The 12,037-nt window shown below is 39.3% G+C and overlaps 1 protein-coding gene across 1 annotated transcript; it reads right to left on the minus strand.

Annotated features, from left to right (window-relative positions):
- Positions 1 to 234: 234 nt before the first annotated feature.
- LOC131008240 (uncharacterized) lies at positions 235 to 1,541 on the minus strand. Its single transcript, XM_057935132.1, has 3 exons — positions 724 to 1,541; positions 536 to 640; positions 235 to 450 (listed from the first exon to the last, which is right to left on the minus strand). The coding sequence occupies exons 1-3, from the start codon at positions 1,513 to 1,515 to the stop codon at positions 235 to 237; spliced, it is 1,113 nt and encodes a 370-aa protein (XP_057791115.1). The 5' UTR covers positions 1,516 to 1,541.
- Positions 1,542 to 12,037: the final 10,496 nt, after the last annotated feature.

Raw genomic sequence — 12,037 nt, forward strand, 5'->3', positions numbered from 1 at the left:
ATATCGTGATGGCCTGACGGCTAGGGTTTTGCTGCCATGTCTTCTTAAACCCTAGTCGTTCCGATATTCGTGGGATCGTATCACTGACCTTATTTCCTTCCTTCTTCCCCAAGTTGCTGCCCTCTCTAGGGTTTGGGTCGATGGGCCTTAATGACCTAAAGTACCGGGTTGGGCTGAATTAATTGAAATTAATTCAGTTTTTTGGATTGGGCTAGGTGTTTGGGCCGTGAATATTTATTCAAATGGACTATACGAATTTTGCGCATTGCACTTGTCATCTTCTTTCTTCTTTTGTGGAGCCTTGAATGGCTCTATTGCTTGCTTCTTTGAGGGCTCTCTTTTCCTCTTTTCCTTCCTTAATTGAGCTTCATTTGGTATAGGGAATCTAGTATTTGGATCACTCTCCCTTTGTGTGCCTTCATTTATGACAATGGATTGGGATCCTCCGGGCTGTGTAAGCATACAAAAACCACTATTTTAGTAGACTATAAGATGACAAATTAAGTGTTATAAAAGCATAAATGTTGAAACTTACATTGAGGACCTGTTTTCCAGTCTCAATATTCACATACAACCCTAATCCAGCATGTGAGCCTCTTCTAGACTTGGATGATGTAGAAGCCTGTGACTCTTTGCTTAACTACACATATTTATAGGCAAAGTCAGTTGCTATTAAAAAATCTTGTTTAATTGAATAGCTAAAAGCTGTAAAAAAAAAAATACTTGTGAAGGCCTTTGAGGGCATTTGTCTTTCTTATGGGCTGTACTTCCACAAAGACTGCAGTGTTGCACCTTCCCCTTTCTTGAAAGCTTATGATTCAACCTTGGCTCATTAGAAGCTCTCACTCTGTTCTTCTTCGGCCTACCCACTTTCTTCTCCACTGGTGGAGGCTCAATGGCATCATTCTCCTTCACAGTCCAGAATTTGACATCAGGTATAGGTTGTATTGCATGTTCATAGCACTTCCTGTAAGTTTCCCTATGGTACCACTTGCTCATAACAGACAGAGGTTCCATGGAGCTTGAGTAAAATGCAGCTATTGCATGAGAGCAGGGAATACCAGTTAACTCCCGTGCCCTGCATGTACACCTCATTGTATCTATAAACACTATGTGTTTATCCTCTCCATCACTCACCTCATAACCATTATCTCCATTCCATAAGACATTACACTGAACTGACTCTTGTTTGTTTGCTTCAAACAATTCCATGGCATTCGGACACCAATAAACTTTCCATGAACTAACAACATACCTCCCATCCCGAATCCTAGACATAACTATCATCCTAATGTCCTCAAGCAATGAAATGATTGGTTTGTGTCTAGCATCAAATATACTCGAATTAAAAGACTCTGAGATATTGTTGTCTACCATGAAAGTTGAGCACCTTGGAGTTTGGAAGGCTCTGCACCAGTTTTCAGGAGGATATTGAAGAAGGTCTTGAGCTACCTTCTTGTTTATTCTGCTTATCTTGGCTAAGTTCAGATGTACTCTTCTTGGAATGAGCTCCATGCAACAATCTAGAACCTCTTCTTGAGTTCTTCATATCCATTTCTTGCTCCAGTTGGCATAGATATGCCTTGCACACCATCTGTGCTCAGCTAATGGTGTAACCTCATTCACAGCCTCCATCAATCCCTAAGCAAATGTCAAGTTAAAACACTGAATAGTTCATGGAAATTAAAGGAAAATCACTTATCATTATTGATTCATACCTTTTGCATGTCTGACATGAAAGTAATCTCATCACCTTCACCTAAACTGAGCTCCTGCTTCAACCACTGGATAAAGCACCTCCAGTTTTTCTTGTTTTCCTTGTTTACTACTGCCCAAGCAATAGGAACTATGCCATCGTTCCCATCCAATTGTGACTCCTTTCAAATGGCAGCCATCAAGAGAAATGATATGTCTACACCCCCCTAACCAGTTAAGTCTACAAGGTTCTTGCATAACAAACAGTCTCTTGAATACTCTCCTTCCATTCTGCAATTGCTCTGTGGATAATTGTAGGTCCAGTCTACTGCCAGGCATACATTCTTTGACCTTTTCAATATAGGAACAAAGTATGTTAAACTCTTCCGTATAACTGCCCTCCAAATTGCAAATGATCTCATTCTTAGCTCTCTTGCATTTGCTCAAACTGACATGTAGCTTTAAATGGTCTTTGACATGACCTTGCATGTCTTTGGATGTGAATTTGAGATTCCTATGCACTGCTTCTTTGAAGTATTTAGCCAAATAAGTTTGGCTTGCACTGGCACTTCTCTCGGCTTGCAACAACTATGGTCAGCAACTAGAGTTTTTACCACTAGACCCTGGTGATTTATGCCTAATTGTTCTTATTCAGAGGGTTTGATTGTGATAAGTCTGAGTTAATTGTTCTGGAATTTGGTGCGTTTATGAGTCTGTTTGATGCTTTGTAGGAGATATTGATAAAATAGGAGGAAGAATACTATGTTGGAGATTTTGGATAAAAAATTGCTTATTTGGGTTCAAAGTGGTGCCAGCGCTGATAATCACTCGTCAGCGCTGACAAGGCCGCAGCGCTGACAAACCCTAGCCAGAGCTGACCGCATCCAGAGCTCACCGTATCCAGAGCTGACCATAGCCAGAGCGGACCGCATCCAGAGCTGACAATCCCTCGCCAGCGCTGACAACACTCCCCAGAGCGGTCAAGGCAGCCAGAGCTGACCAAACTCGATAGAGCTGAATTCCAGAGTCGATTGAGCTGAGTTCCAGAGCTGACCAAGTTGAATTCCAGAGCTACCAAAACTCTCCAGAGCTGCCTATGTCTTCAGAGCTGCCTGCGTCTACAGAGCTGCCTACATCTCCAGAGCTGCCTACGTCTCCAGAGCTGGCAATCACGCGCAAGGTCGCCAGAGCTGGAAATCTTTCACCAGCGCTGCCGTGACTTGCCGAGCACTTTTTCCCAACCTGCACTCTCCTGTACGCGCACGACTCTATCTTTTAAGCCAGATTTGATGGGCCCTCTTGATTGACTTTAGGGTTGATGAAAGGCAGTCTACAAAAAGGACTTAACGGTTCATGATCAAAATCAATCTTCTGCCTCCGTCATAAATCATCGCAGCCTCCGGCACCAAAAATAGTTTAGGGTTTTTCTAGTTTTCAAAGTTCTTCAAGTTTTTCGAGATTTTGTTTTAGTTAGCTTTCAATTTCCGTTTTGCTTTAATTTTCTGTTTCAAAGTTGTAATCAGTGACAGTGATTCGATTCTCGCGGCGTTATTGGTATTTCTTATTCACGTTAGCTTCTTTGAATTTGCATGAATTATGTTGAGTTTTCAATTTGCAATTTCGTTTCTGTCAAATTAGATTAGAAGTTTTTATTTACAGTTATTTAAATTGTTAGCGTAGTAGTTTTTAATTCCTGGTAGCCTTTACTTTATCTTTTAATTTTGCCTAGGGTTTAATAGTTTATTCTCTAAGTTTAGTTTTAAGTTGAGTTTTCAATTCCAAGCATTAGTTTAATTTAATAATCGAACCTAAAATTTACTGCTTTCGCTGTAATACAATTAGGAGCCCTGTTGAATCTTCCTTGAGAGACGACTTGGGTTAGCTTACACACTACAATAGATCTCGTTCGATTGCGAGTCAATCTAGCATTATGTTTAGGTTGAGTCAAATTTTGGCGCCGTTGCCAGGGAAGGTTTTAGGCGTTTTAATTGTGTCACTTTGTTTTCTGTTTTTATTTGCTTTGTTCATTTTTCTTTTTCTTGTTTATGTCACTCTCTCCCTCCGGTGCGTTTAATTAGTGTGTTAAGTGTTTGTGTATGCAGGGACACCGTAGTCTGAAAAGAAAACTAGTGTCTCATTTGGACAACACTAACGTGGGTATTTTCAAGAAAGAAGTCTTTTGATGTAATGAGTGATGTATGCTCATTAGGAGGACCCGCAGCTGCAATAAAAGAGGATGTGTTTTCACAGGGATTAAGGCAGCTGAAGCTTCAACGTGACTTTGGTTAAGGGTTTCTCTAAGTCGGGCTGGCGACTTTAACACTAGCGCTGCATGGGAGGCAACCCATGTTCTTCTTAGTTTTTGTTCTACTTGTTCTTTGTTTTCTGTTTGTTAGTTTTTTGTTTTGGTGCCCGTCTGGTTGGTTTGATTTTGAGTGTTCTTCGTTGTGTTGCAGAGGATGGATGTTACTATGCTATTGTGTTTTGCCGAAGGCCACCAGCGCTAACAATCTCTCGCCAGCACTGACGAGGCCGCCAACACTGACATTCCCCTTGCCGAGTCCTTAAAGCTCATAGGCCGCAAACTTTAAACCCCACGCAGCATACTATAAACTTTTGCTTGCCTCCTAAACCACTTCGCCGCCTTTCACAATGCTTCTGTTTTTCATTGCCAATATTCAGGGACGTTCTTCTAACTCTTTATATATCTTTTGCCCTGAGGACATGGCATCCTTTAAGTGTAGGGGGTTGTCTTGTTTTGGATGAGTGCATGTTGTTTATGATGTTGATTTTTTTGGGCGATTGGTCCCCCTGTTCTTAGCTTATGTTTGAATTTGAGCTTGCCCGTATTGATCTTTTGAAGTGATGATTTTTGATGTGATTTTCGGGTTAGTGCTGATTGGTGGCTATTCTGGTTTTTCGCCTTATATATGTTTCTGTAGGTGCAAATGATTTATGAGTTTTTTTTGTTGTAAAGCGTTTGTAAGCAATTGAAACGTGATTTGTCCGGTAGATGCTAGAGGGAGTGTTGTCATTGTGATTGCCTACGATCGTATCTATTTGTGTGAAGTTGTTTGAATTCTGAGATATTTGACAGCTCTGAGTCTCTGCTCTTCTAGAAAATCTATGAGCATGAGAAACCACGTGAGAAGACTTTGGATTACCTCCAAAAGGTTGTATCTCACGAATCTTGGCTTAACTGTCGAAATTAAAGAAAGAACTTCTAAAGAGAACACAAAATTGTGAATAAGGAAATAGTTGTAAAATGAGATATTGATTACAAAAGGCGATTGATTTATGCTTAATTGTTCTAATTTTAAGGGTTTGCATGCGCATGCTTTAAGTAAAATATTCTAGAAATTGGTGCAGTTATGGGTTTGTTTTATGCTTTGCAGGAGATTTAGGTTTTATAGATGGAAGAGTGTAATTTTGGAGATTTTGGATTAGAATGGCGTTTTTAGGCGCACTCTGGTGTCCAGAGCTGAAAAGCCCGCGCAGAGCAGAGCTGCGCGGTGAGTCTGTGCCAGAGCAGAGCGTAAATGCCAGAGCAGAACTGACTTGCATAGTCAGAGCTGACCATCTTGTTAGGTCCCGGGGGGTCTCGAATAGGTGTATGGGGGGGGAATACACCTATGGGCTATTTTCACAAAATCCTCAATCAGAGGGATCTCAAGAAAGAGATCTAAACGAAACTTTACACGCAAACAAAGACACCTGTTGACTGAAAACAGTTTTGACCAAACAGGGTTGACGACTGATACTGAACGCTCTTCAGTAAGGAGTTATCAGTTAAGCTACTGTAACTTAACTGATGCACTTATGGGCTTCAGTCGAGTTTGCTAAAACAGAGATGATAACACTCTTCCTGACTATCAAAAGATAGATCAATCAGACTGATATCATACGCAGCGGAAATTAAACTTAGTTTCGCAATAGCCTCGGTAGAGCACGTTGTTGGTCTTAGGTTTCTCTTTGCCGTTAATCAGTATTTCGTTTATCAATTGAAACAACACAAGTAGGAATGTAAAACTGAAAGCGATAAACAACACAGAGACTTTTACGTGGTTCGGAAAAACCCTTTCCTACATCCACGGTCGGTTGATCAGACCAACAATCCACTCCGCAAGTGCTTAACAGGTGCACTGCAAACCAAACCGTGTGCTTGTCGGGTGCACACAACCGTACCACTGAAGAAAACCCTTCTTCAGTACCCACACTTCACTCGTGTCGGATTTATCTTGCTTAGCACAACCCGCGCTAAGACTCTCAGAGTCAGAAAACCCTTCTGAACTCCAAATCACTCAAAACACTCAAAACTTTCTTTTGGAAAGGAGGTTTGAACGAGTGCCAACTATACTGCAAAGAACAAGTTCTTTGTAGCAAGTTTGACCTTGGCTTCTGGGTAAACAGAGGTTTGCCTAAGGTCTAAGAGAATGTATGTAATCAGCAGTGACTGATTTTTGGCTTTGGAATTCTCTTCTTCGATTCAAGCTTTGGAGAGGTTGAGCTTTAGGCTGAGTAGCGATTTTGGCAAAGCATCAGCTTATGTCGTTGAATCGGTGAAGATTGAAGTAATCATCGAGCGCTATTTGTAGGAGAACTCTTGAATAGATCCGTTGGCGTAGAACGTCCTCAAGATTTCTTCCGTTTGAGAGCAATTCGAATTTAGGATGAGGTTTCAATCTTCGAAGTTCCTTGTCTGGTGGAAACGGCTCTCTTGAGGGACAGGAGATGTGACGTCTCTGATAAAGTAACCACCAAATAGGAATGACCTCTGCAGAGATAAGATCCCGAGATCTCTGCATTTAATGCGGCTGTACTCTTGTGAGTACGTGGCTTCCTTTGAACGTTGGAAGATCAATCCGAGGAAGAATGTTCAACTGATACTTGACTTTAGTATCAGTTTGTGGCACGCATTAAGTAATCAGTTCCAAACTAATTCTTCAACTGATACTTCAGTTGGTATCTTCAGTCTTCAGTCCTTCGTCCTTCAGTCTTCAGTCTTCATAACCGCATACTAAACTAGAAACAAACTCTAACACTTGAGTTCAAAACTTGTTATAGTCTATTACAATTAAGACCTATGAATTTTGGTATCATCAAAACAAGGATTAGGATATTCCACAAGGTTCCCAACATGTACTTTTTCAATTAATTGCCAAATATTGTGTTTTCTTTTTCAAAATGATTATTTCAAAAGCGCTCTCATAAACAAACCAATGTAATGGAGATCAAATTAATGACTATTTAAACCAATTTAAATTTTATGAAAATTATAACTTTATCAGATATAGATTATATAATAACCTTTAGTAAATTATTAAATTCGACCATTTTTTATGCAGAAAAATATTATATAAGAAATTTAATTACACTCATTATTTCTATATAACTTTACAAATAAGATATGATTTATTTTTATAAATAAAATTTCTAAATTTATTAAATTTAATTTTATAACATTGATTCGAAAAAAAATTATAACACTAATAATGTCATATTATTTTAGTTGGATTTCAATTTTATTAAAAAGTTGATAACAATTGTGCTATCGATGAATCGTGAGTGAATACGATACAGCTGGACTTACCTTTGAGTTCACGATTCTATTTTCTTAAGAGTCCGGTTTTGCATGGCGAGTTTGATGATGATTAGGATTGGATTGAAGTCTATAAAAGGGGGCTTGAACGTGAATGAAGATACATCCTTCTGCCTCCGGCATTTAGTTAGATACATCCTTTTGCCTCCGGCACTTAGTTACAATCAATCTCTTTGCCCTAATCTTTGTTCCGTCTTTTGAGAGTCATTCTTCCGCTAGGCAGCCAAAGTTTAGGTTTACAAGCTTTCTTAGTTTATTCAAGTTTTCGAATTTATTGTTCTAGTTAGATTTCAATTTAGCTTTGTTTTTAGTTTCCTCTTGGATTGTAATTGAGTGACAGCGATTGCACGTTCAAGAAGTTTATGATATTTTGTATTTAATTCAATTTCTTTTGTTTCGTTATGTTTATGCTTTGCTTTTACGTTTATGTTTTATTTTCAATCATGTAATTTAAATTATGCAATTTAAATATGTTTATGCTTTCTTTTAAATTATGCAATTTAATTTATGTTCATTAGATTAGGAGCTTTTATTTACAAGTATTTAATTTCTTAAGTTGTATTTACTTTAAGCGTTTAATTCTTGTCTAGGGTTTAATAGTTTCTTGCCTAGTCAAATTTACAAGTTTAAGTTTATGTTCAAGTTTACTCTTCACATTTAAGTTTTAAGTTTAAGTTTACCGTTTTTAATCAAACCTTTACTGCTTTCTTGCGATATAATTAAAAGCCCTTTAAGATCTTCCTTGATAGACGACTTGGGTTAGCTTACACATTACAATAGATCTTGTCCTATTGCAAGTCAATCTAGCGTAGTGTTTAGGTTGAGTCAAATTAGGGAATTCACTTCTAGCGGAGAGCTGGGTCTGATCGAATCTTTTATCTTACAGTCGTTTTGCTTCTTCAACTCTAAGTATTTGCATTATCTAGAGACATATGTTTTTTGGGAAAAAAATCTGGAATTGGCTTGTTGAATGTTTGGTTGGAAATGAGCATCGTGGAACCACCTCTTTATTAGATTTATATGGATTTTGCTTGAGGACTAGCAAAATGCGACATCCTTATCCTTAGATACATGCAACACAAATGGACACTCTTTCTCATTCATACAAACAACTCTAATCCTATTAGGCTCATTTTTTACAAACTTTAATTTGTATCCAAACCAAACACCATATGCATTTATGGCTTCCCTAGTCTCCTTTGCCCCTGCAAAGGTCATCCCCAACTCAAATCTGCCTTCTTCTCCCTCCTTGACACTACCCATAAACTGCCCATGCTTCACTTCATCATCATCATCATCATCATCACTCTCACCTAAATCATCACTATAAACACTAGAGTCATCATCACTTTCAGCCTCTCCCTCTGCCCTTACTTCATCACCATTCCCTTCTCCCTCAGCCCTTACTTCATCACCACTTCTCCTTCACTGCCCTCTGCCTCTAACTTCTGTTCTATACTATCAAGACCCTCAAAACCCTCTGCTCCTACATCATCATTATCTCCATCCCCATTCCTAGCTTCTAATCTGTCATTCCCAACCTCAATATCCTCTGCCCCCACATCATCATCATCTGCATCCCCATTCCCAGCTTCTACTCTCTCTTTCTCAACCTCAACACGATCCGCCCCTACCCCATCATTACAATCATTCCCAATTTCAGTATCAGTATCTTCTTCTGGAAATAATGGAAGAGGTGTAAAACTAGGCATAAGGTCAATTTCATGGTCAGCAAATAACATAAACTCATTTGTCCTAGTAATTCAAGGTAATCTAACACTTTTGCACAATGCCTTTGATCCCTAAGGAGTATTAGGCCTTCTTCTAAAATGTGATCCTCATCAAGCGCATAAACTACCCTAGGTTTATTCTTTATCAAAGATTCGAATTCAGACATCATTCTAGCAAGACTCATATTTCCTAATGTGTCTTCTATTTCCATAGAGTTCCAACCATCATATTTCAATTTACCAGTTTCTTCATCTTACTTCCAAAAACCCCAAAAATTGAAAATAAAAGTGACATTTGCATGAGACATTAATTCTGCACAACAACAAAAAAAAAACGACAAGAGAACAATTTAAGTTTCCTCTTCATCTAAAAAAAATAACAACTGATATGTTTCCATATTAGTTTGCATGCTCTGAAAAAACGACCTCCAAGTGCCAAGTTTATGCAACACTTACCTATTTTCAAAACTTGCTTTATATCGTCGCCGGAGCACTCGAAACACGTGAAGAAATCGCCGAAACAGCCTTCTTCTCCCTTGATTTCGTCTGTCGATTGTAGTTTTCAAAATGGAAGAAAACTCTTCATATTCTATTGGTTTGTTACTAACCCGCGTAAATGGTAGGTGATGGTGGGCCCCTTCCGAAAATAATAATAAAAAAATTAAATAAATGGCGTTAAACGGACGTTTAGTGGCTGGGTTTAAATGTACACTTTTTTTGGACTTTGGGGGTTTATTTGGACCAAGTTCGAGAATGGGGAGGGATACGCTCTAGGGATGTCTAGTTTAGGGGTGGATCTGTACCTTAACCATAATAAAAGTTCAATAATCTCTTTGAGTGAATCCATAAACCTTTAATACATAATTAATAACTTAATAAATATAACTAATAATAAATTTAAAACTTATAAAATAATTAATAATTTAAAATATACACCTTAATCTTGGGAGAAAAATTAATAAAATTTATTAAAATATTTACAGGCCCAAAATAATAATTAAAGTCCAAAGAAACATTTTAAAGGCTTGTTATAAATAATGCAACTCAAGTATTATGTTAAAAATGTAAAGCCCATTTAAATTAATAAAATCGGCCCATCAGATAATAAAAGAAGTAAGCCTATTTACCTTAATAAGGGAGAGCCCAAAATAAAAGTCCAAACTTTAAAGAAATAAAGCCCTAAAATAAGAGAACAATTAAAACAAGCTCATCTCTTCTCTCTCTCTCTCTCTAATTCTCTTTCCCTCTCCCAGAACCACCCCCTCTTGTCCCTCCATAGATCCGCAGCCGCCTGCTACAACCCCAGCGAGAATCGCCGGCTCCGACGCCTACCTCACTTATTGCCTTCCCTCTCTCACCACCTTCCATTTGCCTCTCTCTCTCTCTCTCTTGCGTACCCGACGGCAGACAGCCAAGGAAGGAGCGCTGCCGCCGCCACTCGTCTCCCCTCATCCCTCTCTATCGTTTCCATCAGCGGAAAGCCAAGGAGGGGCCGCCGCCGCTGCTGTTGCTCCGTTCACACCGCGTCACGGCGCTTGGCCTTCGGCCACGCCGCTCCGACCTCGCCACCTCGCCTCTTGCCAGCCACAAGCCGCACCACCGTGCCCCGACTCCATCTGCCTTGGCCGTGAGTGGCCGGCGGGTTGCTACCACATATGCAGCACCGGCAGTTGCTGTCTCAACAGCCCGACGTCGAAGCTCTGACAGCCCCCATCCCTCTCTCTCATCGTTTCGTCAACTCTCACTCACTAGGGAAATCAAAAGGAATTTTAGATGTTAAGATAAGAAATTCCAAATGTAAAGATTTGATTTTTGGTTGTTTTGAGTTTCTGAAATTTCTTGATGAAGGTTCTTGATTGTTTTTGTTTTGAACTGATCTTTCTTCTCTCATTCTTTGGTTTAAAGAAGAATTGGTCTATGAGTGTTGGGAAATTAATGAAATATCCTAGCCCTAGTTTTGATGATACCAAAACTAGTAGATTTTCTTTGTAATAGACTAGAACTTTTAGAACTCAAGTGTTAGAGTTCATGTTATCTAGTTAGATTGATGTTCTAAAGACTGAAGATCGTTGGACTAAAGACTACTCGACTGAAGACAACATGTGGAAACACCAAAGTCAAATACTGAAGTATTAAATGGACGAAGATCTCACTGAAGAATCAGTTATGACTGAATAACTAATGCTGGCCACGTGGAATTAACGGACTGATACTTAAGTCAAGTATCAATTGACATTCTTCCTCGGACTGAAGAATTTAAGTTAAAAGGAAGCCATGTACACACCAAGTACAGCCGCATTAAATGCAGAGATATTGAAGATCGTCCATTCCTGCAGAGCATTCCTTTTTTGTGCTAACTTTTTAGAGGCAACATGCTCATGCACCTAGAGAAGCCGTTCCTCACCAAATCAGGAACATCGAATATTGAAGCCTTAGCCAAATTCAAATCTCTCTCACAACGGTCAAATTCTCAAAGAGCATCTTGCCAACGGATCTATGATAAACACTCATTTTGCATGGTTTTTATGGTTTATATTCTGCGGTTTAAGTCGATTTTACGCCCGTTTTATTATCATTTGGAGTTCATTGGCTATTATTTCATGATTTCATGGTCGGGTGTAGTTTTGGCTATTTTGATGCAGAAATGAGTGGTATTGGAGCATGGAGTGAAAGGAATATGTTTAAGAGAAGAGTTTTGAGAGAATCGAGCCCAAAAATCGAGAAAAGACGAAGATTCTGAAGTCGGAACGAGAAGGAGAAAAATCGGCGGTCAAAGGAGTTGACCGCCGAAATTCGGCCATTTGAAGAACAATTTTGGCAACCAATTCGGCGGTCGCCGAGAGCCCTGGACGAAAGTTATGCTTAATGGTGGAAAAACGGCGATCGCCGAATTTGGGCGATTTTGAAGGCAAATTCGGCGACCTGTTCGGCGATCGCCGAACAGGCCGCCGTTTTGTCCGCGTGTTTTATGTTTTGCACGTTTTTCCGCTTTCCAATGTTATTTTTGATTTAA

The sequence above is a fragment of the Salvia miltiorrhiza genome, chromosome 2 (genome assembly GCF_028751815.1).
Source record: "Salvia miltiorrhiza cultivar Shanhuang (shh) chromosome 2, IMPLAD_Smil_shh, whole genome shotgun sequence".
NCBI lineage: Eukaryota > Viridiplantae > Streptophyta > Magnoliopsida > Lamiales > Lamiaceae > Salvia > Salvia miltiorrhiza.

Bases quoted from the DNA above. Each gene is read 5' to 3' on its own strand.
- LOC131008240 (XM_057935132.1), bottom strand. From the start codon at position 1,515: ATGGAGCTCATTCCAAGAAGAGTACATCTGAACTTAGCCAAGATAAGC. The intron at 641-723 runs GTATTTTTTTTT...AAATATGTGTAG, and splicing joins GCCCTCAAAGGCCTTCACAA to TTAAGCAAAGAGTCACAGGC. The intron at 451-535 runs GTAAGTTTCAAC...ATGCTTACACAG, and splicing joins CTGGAAAACAGGTCCTCAAT to CCCGGAGGATCCCAATCCAT.